The sequence below is a fragment of the Vigna unguiculata genome, chromosome 1, assembly GCF_037176805.1.
Source record: "Vigna unguiculata cultivar grain cowpea cultivar isolate G323 ecotype 2 chromosome 1, ASM3717680v1, whole genome shotgun sequence".
NCBI classification, from domain to species: domain Eukaryota; kingdom Viridiplantae; phylum Streptophyta; class Magnoliopsida; order Fabales; family Fabaceae; genus Vigna; species Vigna unguiculata.
This window is the reverse complement of record NC_140792.1, coordinates 5,835,904-5,847,500: the sequence shown is the minus strand read 5'-3', so window position 1 is coordinate 5,847,500 and position 11,597 is coordinate 5,835,904. Positions and strand designations below refer to the sequence as shown.

Here is an 11,597-nt window from a genome sequence, read left to right as displayed (position 1 = left end):
TAAATGAGGATGAAGATGTGGTGGGGACGGATATTATGGCGGGATATGTACATCCCCATATTTATCCCCATGTCCAGTTGAAAAAGTCGGAGATTTCTCATACCCATACCCATACCCAGTCAATGTGGAGATTCTCTATCAAAACAGAGACAGATTCGGGCAATACCCACGGGACGAATTTTCTATGTTATCTCTATATATAATAACAACACACCAGGTTGTAAGAAATTATTTCCTTATTAGCATGTCATGTGAACTTGTTTTCCTATTCATGCATCTTAATAGAAATAAAAAAGAAAATAAAATATTTTACCCTTTTTTAATTTAGCAATCTAGAAGTTTTTTTTTAAGATAAAAAAAAATTTTAAATTGTATAATTCGAAAATATTTTTTACTTCCTGATTATAAAATTTAAAAAACGCAAAAGTTAAATATTTCTATGTGGGGGTGAAGAAATACACGAAGGTGCAAGAAGAAAAAATATCATACATGTGCAAAGAGTTATATATCCAAGTTGGCATGTGAGGTAAACTTGATGAATTCAAAATTCTACACTCAGATCTACAGTTTTACTCATGTACCTCCATGTTTTCTCGCTGTACTTCCGTGACTAAAGTAAAAAAATAAATTTGCCCTCATCTTCTTCTTTTCTCTCTCACCACCACACCTCCAGACTTTTTTCTTTTGCCGACCTGTACGTGATCCGTCAAAAAATGGACTGAACTGGACTGACCTATTAAACAAAAACGGACCAATAGTCATAATTCATATAAGACGGACTAACCCTACTTTTTTCTACCTCCACCTCCTCCACCTTTATCTCCGTTCCATCTTCTTCTTCTTCCTGTAGTCTATTCATTCAACCAACCAGATATATGACCAAAGTCAACATATATTATTAGGTCAAAAGGGTAGAATGGAGATTTAAAATGATAGGGGTACATGAAGAAAAAATGAGGTGCAGGAAGTAACATTTCTTAAATATGTAATCCGGAATTTAAAATAAGAAAAGGGTTGAAATTTTAAAATGTATGGAGGTGCAGGAAAACATTGTGGAGGCGTGGGAAGAAATGTCCTTAGATCTATGGTCTTTATCATGGGTACATATATTTTTTTCATGTGGCCCAAATAAGCTCATTTCTGGTATTTTTCCATGCACCTCCAAATATTTATTTTGTACCTCCAAAAAATTTTAAATTATAATTTTACTTTTCTCTTTCTAGCCCATCCACTTTGAAATTTTTTTATTTAACGGACGTCGACATTCAATACATTTTTTTCTACGGATGTCACTATTCAGTATTTTATTTTTAATTTTTCTTTCTATATATCAAATCTCAACAACCAATATTATGATTTTTTTTTCATTTACGGATTTCAATATCCAATGTTCTATTTTATTCTATAGATGCTGACATTCAAAAATTTAATTCTTTTCCGAAACTTTAATTTTTTTTAATTACCTGATGTCAACATATGTGTATATAAAAACGGATTTGAAATCTGTTTATATATATATATATATATATATATATGTATATATAAACTTTTTTTTCGTTTTTTCTATTTTTTTATTTTATCTTTTAATTTATTTTCATATTTTATTCACATTTTTTATTTTTAATTTCCTTAAATTTATTTTTTATTTTTTTAATATATATTTTAGTAATAAGATAAAATATTAATATATATTTATATAAATATGTCTAATTCATTTTTATACAATATATCAAAAATAAATAATATTTTGAAATAAATTAAATTAAAAAATTTAATTTTCTGACAAAAGAAATAATAAAAATTAAAAGAAAAAATATATATCGATATTTGTAAAAAAAATATATAAAAAAAAAATACTGGACGTCAACATTCATACAACAAAATGTACAGCATGTCGATTGAATGAGTTACTGAGAGTAAAAATGTAGTTACTTCTATCTGAGGAACAAATGAGAATTTAAATTTCTGAGGAACAAATGAGAATTTAAATTTTTTTTTTGTGGTATGAAATGTTTGAAGGTACAGGGAGAAACCCCTCATTTCTTTGTTCATGTGATTGGTACTGGTCACTATGTTTTCTTTTAAATCTCCATTTGGCCTTTGCATTTATCTTATGTCTAATGTTGAAACCATGGTCATGATTAGTAATGATTTTTGCTCAAATTTGCTATCCACAATCAATTTCGAATGAAAAGACTTAGGGCAGCTCACATATTTCTTGGCCGTTGATATTGTTCAATCCTTCTTTGGTAGTCATTTCATGGATAAAGTACGATTTAGATAAACTTGAGATTAACACGCTTGATTGCTACCCTAGTGACACTTCTATGATCCTAATCTCAAACTCTTTGGGGGTAAATAGAGAACTTGTGTGAAGACTGAAATATCTCTATTACTAGGCCAAGCATCACATTTGTAATCAGTGTGATAAATTAATTCCTCAATTTCTCCTTGTGATAGTGATTTGGATATTGCCATCTGCATTCTTCAATACATCAAGAATGCATGAATTGTTAATTTAATATACTTTTGATTATGTTCTCATTTGAGGGGAACCTGCTCTCATGGATAAGTAAAAATATAGATACTAGATCTGGTGCTGAAGCCAAATGCTATTCTCTTGCAACAATTACACATTCAGAATGATAACATAATCTTTGAAACACAATTTTCAACACATTCATTAGCTGCATTACATTCAGAAGAAAGTGAGGACCTCGTAGTATTTTAAGTCCTAATAATTTCAATCAATAGAAAACGGTGTTTGAAATAATGTATTAAAGAACATGTTTTTTTTACCATATCCTAAGCTTATGATAGAGCTTCACAAATAATGGCTAATCTTTACCTCATTTTTGTTCCACTTATCAGTTTCTAGGAACTTCAGGAAAAATCAGATTCCTAATGTTCTCCTTAGCAGAACTTCTTCTCGAAACAATGCTAATTTCACATACTATACTATTTTAAAACTAAACTAAGACACCATAAACCTCTTGTCTGCAATTCGATAACTTCCATGAATGACAAATAAAACGTTATGACAAGCTAATCCAATTATTGAAAAGGATTAGCACCTTATCCATTTTCCATCAGAACTTCTAGCAAAAGTGCGAGCCTGCTTCGTAGGAAAGGTTTCTGTCCAGTGTGGATGCTCGATCAAATAAGTCCACTGCCTGAATATGTGATTATTACTATTATCTCGTGATGTTTATGCAAGTATTGAAAAAAGTCTGGGAAATAATAGGCTGCACATAGATTTAAATATGAATCTAATAATTTGAATATATTTGCATAGAAAAGTGCAGATAAGCACAATCTTATAAAAACTCTTGCACAGAAGAGAATACATTAGAGAAGAGAATTAGAGCCAAAAGTTTCAATTTCAGCATCTCCGAAGACAGATAAAGATTAACCAAGGCAATGAATGAAAGCTTTTGAAGTTTTACAGTTGAAATTAATGGTAATGATGAAGCTTTCCAGTTGCAGCAACAAGATTCTTTTTTATTTCTTTTATCAGAAAAAAATAAAATGTAAATTAGACTGTTCATTTAAGTATACATTAAATAAAATCTTTCAAGAACAACTATGATTCAAAAAAACTGTTAAATCCATCATCTGAAGACAACAACGACAATATTTTCATCCGACTAGGTGAGGTTGCCTATATTGATTGGATGATGCCACTGAACTAGGTTAAAAACTGAATTATCAAGAATATTATTAACCATAGGATTCTTTTTAATAATATGTCCCCATCATTTCAGACAATGATGAATTTTGAAATAAGATGATAGCTTGAAATATATAAAATAAGAATCAACCATAGGTTTTACCTTCTTAAATTATCCACAAAATCTGGCGCCTCAGCAGTAGGTGAAGTTGAACACGTTGAAAGAATTTCCGAATCAGAACAATTCAGAAGTGATAAAGCAATATGATATTGACGAAGAGTCCTAGATAAGAAGAGACCAGGAAGCATAAGTGTATCAGAATTGAAGAGAAAGGATTTTGGAAATCAATATCAGATCAAACCAGAGAAAATATTTAATCCATTACTTCCCACTAAGAAAACGATTTTTTAACCATCAAGAATGACCTTGGACAATTTATTTTTCTATATACGTTAATAAATGCTCACTTTGCAGGATTTCTTCCTATACTATTTTATCTCTGCATTGGTTTCACAAGTATTTTCCACATGCAAGATTTGAAAATGAATTCAAGAAATTTCATTTGTTACCAGCGACAAGGAGCAATTTTGAAACAGTCAGAGCCACAATCATATGTTTCTAGTAACTTTTCATTCCAATTGGCATCTTCATAAGAAACAGATACTCGTATTCTTCTGACAATCTCATCTGGACATCTTGAAGTTCCATCAAAAATAGCTGGGATGACTATACCAGATGCAGTCTCCACCTGAAAGCATAGAATGGAAGAACTCAAAGATCCCATTCAAAAGTTTGAACATATGTGTAATTATTCACTAAAAAAGAGTACAACACCTTTTACAATATCTTTAGAATATATTAAAAAATCAATTAGTTAGTTAAGAAAGTGATTTAAGTAGTGGTTTCTTATTTAATAAGGGTCATTTAGCACCATCTATATCTCTTTTCTTTCTTCTATGACCCCGAACCTAGAATTCTCTAACAAAGTAAATATGTTTTTATAATGATGGCAAGTAAGGTTTATCACATACTGCAAATGAACTAGACGTAATGACAAAAGTTTAAAGCAGAAGCTGACCGCAAATCCATTGAAAAAGGGGTATGTGTTTCCATCAGAATCTCTTCTGGTATTATGCCCAAGAACACATAACGTTCGGAGGTGAAACTTCTCATGTCTTGACCATAGAGTATGAACAATCTTTGAACACAAAGGAAAGGAATAACCATCCAAATATGCTGGGCTTTCTGATATTGCGCTACCATTTGCCTGCTGCACAAAAGTTCAACCGATCCAACTACAATTATACTGTCTGAGTGGAAACTAGAAATTGAAAATTCACAAACAAAGCAGAAGACCCTGGTCAGACTTGCAGTGACACTTCTTCAAACCCCCCTATGAGATGCACCTGCAGTTGGGACAAAGCAACTTTTATTTCAGAAGATAATCTAAGTCAAAAAGAAGTCATTGAACATATTGATGACATAAAGCCACTATAGAATGCAGAGATAAAGAGAAGGAAAAGCACATCGAACTCGGTCTCCAAACTGTTTGCAACAAGTGATGATAACATTTGGGAAAGGCCCATTTCTACAATATTTGGCGAATCCATATGAGCAACTGATGTCCTGCATTAAAAGAAATAAAAAAAAAAACAAATTGAACAACTGGTAGAAGGAATATTTGTGAAACTTAATATACAGTAATCTAGCCACAAATTCCCAGTCCTTACATTCCATTTTTTTGGTTCCGAATAACAAGGCCAACACACGTTGTTGCTTCATCAGTGCCAACAAACTAGTGATATGCGAGGAAAATGAAGCACATGAATAACATTCTTAAAATAGAGTAGTAAAATTGTTTAAAATGATTTGAAATATAAATTGCCAATCATACAGGCAGATTTGCCGATTCCTCAGATTATTCAGTGTAATCAAAGATCACAAAAAATGGCGGAAAATAATCTGCCATGTCATATAACAGATTCAATTGAAGGCGAATTAGCAGAAGTCACATAGTAATTGAAATATACATACATATATATATATATATATATATATATATGTGTATGTGTGTGTGCATATATATACATATATATATATATATATATATATATATATATATATGTGTATGTGTGTGTGCATATATATACATATATATATATATATATATATATATATATATATGCATATATATATTTACACGTTACTAAAGTAAACGGGAAATGGTTGCATTTCATGTAATATATAACATCTTAATGACATTACAGACGGTTAAAAAGTTACATCAACGAGGGCAGGGTCAACTGTAGCATATTCTTTCTGGAATATATAAACCCACTTTGATCTCTCTGAACCAGACTCATCAGATGCTAAGAACTTCCTCTCCGAGTTAGCCTTAAAAGAACTTGTGGCTGATATCAGATTGGGATTTTCCAGCAAAGCAAGTAGAATGTCATCTCCCTGTTCATAAGCACAAAATGCAGATCTTCACATGGTGATGAAATGATACTAAAATCATATTTATACTTGCATCACAAACCTAGTAACTTCCAATCATGCAAGCAATAGCCTAACAAATAATAAGCTATATATATCATTACACGCTTTCTATTATTCTTTGCCTTTGAGGTGTAAGTTACCATCATTTATTTAGTGAAGAACATGGCAATTTGTATACAAGAGGTCCTAAGTGTAGAAGGTCAAGTAATAAGTCTATGCAAACAAAATTGTTATGTACAACAGTACATGTGTTAGCAAGCCCAATGAGGAGGTGGAAAGGCCCAGATGAATTTCAAAAAGCCCTCTTGGCTAAAGGTCTTCATCCAGCACAATCAGGCTTGTACAAGTGTAGGACACAAATGAAATACAATTTTATCCTGTTTTTATTTTTTGATAGCTTTAGCTTGCCCTGGTTTATCTATCACCATGCCTTCAGTTTTCTTCATCTTAGATGGCATCAATTTTCCATCTTAGATTCTGTTCTCAGAAAAACTAATGAATGAATCATACTATTAAATAAAATATCAGTGGTCCAAATATCATTTAAAGAAAAGCCACAAACTTAACCCAGTTGTCCAGTCCAGTAAACAACGCAGACAATTGCTAAAGAAGATTAAGCTAAGGCCAATCCAGGGATGTAATAAGTTTTCAGTTTTTTGCCTTTTTGATGCAAATTTGAAACACTTTTAATTCAATTCTTTGAACTAAAAGGTAGCTTTGATTTTCGGTCTTTAGGGGTAAACCATTCAACCTACTTTATCAATCTGAAAAAGACCCATCCCCCACTATGGCCACCTCCATCTCACCCAATTAACTCCGAATCACAAATCGTGACTGAATTGTGTGCTTTGGACTTCAAATTTAAAAACTAAAACTTTAAAAAAACGAGAATGACTCTAAATTACAAAACTAGATCATCGAAACCTAAAACTGACATGACTCGGAAAACTTCTTAAAAAAATGGATCTCACTCACACTTCCCAAGTTTTCTTCTATGATTGTGCTCCTTCTAAAACAAGTAAACTTTATCAGAAGAATAATTCAACAAGAATGAGAATACCAAACAAAGCATGCCCAACAAAGAATTCCACCAATTAGTAAAAATATTAGTAATGTTTTTTTTTTTTTTTCACTTCGTTATCACGAAAAGGGAAACGGGTGAGAGAAAGAGAAGAAGAAAGAGGGACCTCAGGTTGAGATGGTGAGGATGAAGGAGTAGAGAACGAATTGCCATCAACGAATATCATGGCGTCTGGGTATTGATGCGAAAGAAGTAACAAAAGAAAGTGAGCTTTGGTTGGCGTTCAAAACAAGCTGATGCAGCTGTTGTTGTACTCACAGGGTCAATCTTTGTTTCTTTGTTTGTTTGGAATAAAACTTAGGATGATGCATAACATTTGTTCATTTCATGTTTGTCTAATTTGTTATAGTTTTTTTTAATGCCTTATTTTAATACTCTAATTTTGAAATTTATCTTTTTTCTTTACGAAAAGTGATTTAAATCACAATTAAAAGACTCACGTGCATTTTATTTATTTAACTAGACTCTTCTCCTATATATGTAGTTTTTTTTTTTCCGAAAATGTATAATTTTTTTTTATAAAACATAAAAAAAAATATTTAAAACTGTAGAAATATTAAAACATAAAAACATAAAAAATATCAAAATTTTTAAGAGAAATTTATAAAATTCATAAAATAGAAAAAAGTATTAAAATTTATTAAAAAAAATTATTTAGAAAAAATTTAAAAATATAGGAAAATATAGAATTTTTTAATTGAAATTTATAAAATTTTAAAAATAGAAAAAGTATAGAAATTTATTTAAAAAATTTTATTTTAGAAGAAAATAAAAAATATAGTAACTTAAGATATTTTAAATAATTTTTTTTTATTTTTTTATTTAAAAAGTTATTAATAGATAATAGTAAAATAAGAATAAAGAATAAGATGATTTAAGATATTTGATTTGAATTAAATTTTATAGTTAAAGAATAATTTTAAGTAGATGAAATAATTTGAAAATAAATGAAGTAATAATGATCACAAAATTAATTGTATGTTGTAATATTTTTTTGAAGAAAAATATAATTCGTTTTATTTATTATAAATAAGATATTTGAAATGGAGTTGAATTTATTTAATTATTTAAATGTGAAGATATAATTTTTAAATATTTATTGTTATTGTATTTAATAATTTTAATGTGAAGAATTGAATTATTTGTGTTGGATTATGCAATTAACTTTTTTAGTGATTATATATATATATATATATATATATATATATATATATTTTGTAATATAATGTAAAACATATTAGAATAAAAAAAAAAAGTAGAGTAAATAATAGTGGAATGAATTTGAAAGTCAAGAAAGAAATTATTTTTAGATAACCGAAAATATATTTAAAAAGGAAATGGAAAGTGATAATAATTTTTGGAAAGGAAATACAATTAACTAACTAGACATGAATAAAAATGAAATTAAACAGATATATGGTAATATTTGTCTAAATCTTTTAAAGTCTCTTTCATCGATATATTTTCAGGGTATGAAAGTCATCGTACTTTTTGATAAAGGTTGCATGTCATATATATATATATATATATATATATATATATATATGTTGTATATATGTTGTTTGGATGAAAAGTCCAATGGTGTGTGGTTATGCAATGGTGGATCTTTGGTCAATATTTTGAAAGTGAATTTTGGTTGAATTACTCTTTTGATTCATATTTTCGTCTAAAAATGTTAAGTTGGTCCTTTAGTGTTTTTTATTTTTAATTTAGTTCCGATTTTTGAATTGATACAATTTGATCTTTTTCATTAATTTTCTTAAAGCGGAGCAAGATTTTTTCATCAAAATTGACACTAGAATTATGTCAATTACACTAATAAAGCAAAACAAACATTCGTATTCACAACTTCAATTTTGATAAAAAAACCTTAATCAAATTCCAGAAATTTAATAAAAAAAAGGACAAAACTATACAATTTAATGAAAAAAGCAAATTTGTTGCCCTTAACAATAAGAATCCTAAAGTAAACTTGGATCTTCAAAGAGATGAGATGAATTATTAGACACTTATAGAAAAGGTAGATGAGGTTTAGAGAAAGGTTCCTACATAGGTGAAGATTTTTATAAAATAAAATTGGTTTTAATCAAATTTTTTATAATTTAATTATTTAATAATAAAATATTCGAATAGTTTTATTATTAAATAATTTTCTAAATCTTCAAAGTTTATTTTATTATTTGAAAACTTAAAAACAAAATATTATTATTTATTTTAACTTTTATGATTTATTCTTTAAGTTATAGTTTTTTTTTTCTATTTTTCACAAAAAGCATATCACAATTCAATTCTAGAAAACCAAAATTTTACTAATTTTCTGATGCCATGACCCGAGTTAAAAAGTTAAACTTTCTAACATATTATAAAAGAGTGCAAAAGGTCTCTTTTTCTAAATAAAGATGATATATGTCTATTTTTTATATTTTAAAAATTTATTATTGACAAAATTTGTCAAGAAATAAAATTTCAATTTTACTCTTAATTACAAATATATTTCTTTTCATAAATCTTTAAATCTTTATACGGAAGATACAAGTAAAAGTAGAGATTATTTCATTAAAATGTTTGAAACTTATGGTTTCAATGGATAACAAATAGTACAACAAGAAAATTAATTACTACATGATACTTCTTCAATTATTTATAAAAGTAATGTAAGCAAATATGTGAGAAACTAGAAAATGGTCTTTTAGAATTGATAGTGATTTAAAAATAGTGAGACTTAGTTATTTTAGTTATTTAATATTAAAAAGGGTTTAAATAGGAAGTTTTATAAATGAGTTTCATTATTCTAAAACACATTATTTCTCTACAAATCACTTTTCTAGAGTTCTCTACCTTCTCTATAGGAGTTCTCACCTCTCGTTCGTTTAATTAAAGATCCGATATTGTAGGGGTGATCCTCGCAGTGAGTTCTTCAATTTGGATCGACTAGTTTCTTTGTTTAAGTAAGTTGGTTTTTTGCTCTTTTCTTGATTCCAATATATTTTTCTTTTACATGTGAGCTTTCTTCCGTTTGTATGTGTCATTTTAGTCTTCTAACAAGTCTTTGTTGATCAGTAATCATAATGGTAAGTTTTGATCATTCTTGTGATATTTCTGTATGTAGATAAAACATCTGTAGAGTTAGAGACGTTTTGGTGTTTTCAGAGCGATTGAGTTGGGTCACAAGTGAGGGAAGCTAGGTTTTGTATCGTGACTTTAATCTCTGATTGAATTGTGGGTTACATGTTAATTCTTGTTTAAAATTTGAAGTATTTGATGTATTTCTAATTGAATTAAGTAAGATATGATAATGTATGGAATTTTTATTTCAATGGTTGATTGGTAGTCAGATTCTAGTTGGTAGTGGTTTTTAGTCTGTGATAGAATGAACATTGAGAAAATAGCCAATGTGGCGTTGTCAAAATTTGAAATGGTGCTTTCTTGGTTTAAATGAAGGGTTGATAGAGTAAAATTCTATTTTCTGAGTCAAAAATGTTTTTATTGAGTTATACAAGTTTATGAGTATGTAATCCAATTTAGGGAATCTAAAGATGTATTCTTTGGCAATTCCAGGTTGGTATGCTAGTTTTAGCTTAATTTAACATTCACATGTGACTTGTTTATCTTAGAAATTATGTTGGTTTTGGTATGAGCTTAAATGAGATGTTTGTGGTTGGTGCAATTGATCAATTTGATATCCATTAGAAAGTGTTTTGAAACTAGTTGGAACTATGAAGGATGGAAGATATCATATTGATAGTTGAGCAAGCAAAACTCTCATTTTCATGGATTTTCTAGTATGATGTTGAGCAGTGGCCTAGGGATGTTGAGTGCCAACTTTAAAAAAGTTCAAGTCAGTGGCCATTATGTGATAGAGTGCTAAGGTGGCGATTTTCACCGTTGAGCGCCACCTTTACCGAGAGCTTCAGCGTTGAGCACCACCCTGTTATGTGACAACCAAATTTTTATTTTTATTTTTACTATTATTTTCTATTATACTTATAAAAGTTTAACACATAATTTTACAATAACATATAACATACTTAAATATTCACATATACATATATTTATATATTTTACAGTACTGTATGCATATTAAATTTACATCATTTGGTACATATTATATTTTCTACACTAGAACAGGAAGAAGTATTATTTATTTATAGTTTTCCCCTCATATATTAGTCTTTAAACATGTGGAGGAAAAAGATTATGGATAGGATTCATTTGGACTATTGGGGGTAAATAAAAAGTGACTTTAATTTGTCCTTCAAGGATAATCAGTGCATTTGGAGCATTTAGGGATGTAATGGTAGAATTTCCTATTCCTTGAAATGTTATCGAATTATTTATCGCATTTG

The 11,597-nt window shown here is 28.9% G+C and overlaps 1 protein-coding gene across 3 annotated transcripts; it reads right to left on the bottom strand.

Moving 5' to 3' along the window:
• Positions 1-2,656: 2,656 nt before the first annotated feature.
• On the bottom strand, positions 2,657-7,571 carry LOC114165340 (protein N-terminal asparagine amidohydrolase family protein). 3 transcript variants are annotated; one of them, XM_028049988.2, is made up of 9 exons: positions 7,358-7,571; positions 5,955-6,131; positions 5,402-5,466; positions 5,198-5,297; positions 5,039-5,077; positions 4,750-4,941; positions 4,241-4,419; positions 3,834-3,953; positions 2,657-3,173 (listed from the first exon to the last, which is right to left on the bottom strand). In XM_028049988.2, the coding sequence occupies exons 1-9, from the start codon at positions 7,415-7,417 to the stop codon at positions 3,068-3,070; spliced, it is 1,038 nt and encodes a 345-aa protein (XP_027905789.1). In that variant the 5' UTR covers positions 7,418-7,571; the 3' UTR covers positions 2,657-3,067. The 3 variants fall into 3 exon arrangements, with proteins under 3 accessions (XP_027905789.1, XP_027905792.1, XP_085525770.1); XM_028049991.2 differs by having other exon boundaries at positions 4,750-4,938; XM_085669644.1 differs by having other exon boundaries at positions 3,109-3,245.
• Positions 7,572-11,597: the final 4,026 nt, after the last annotated feature.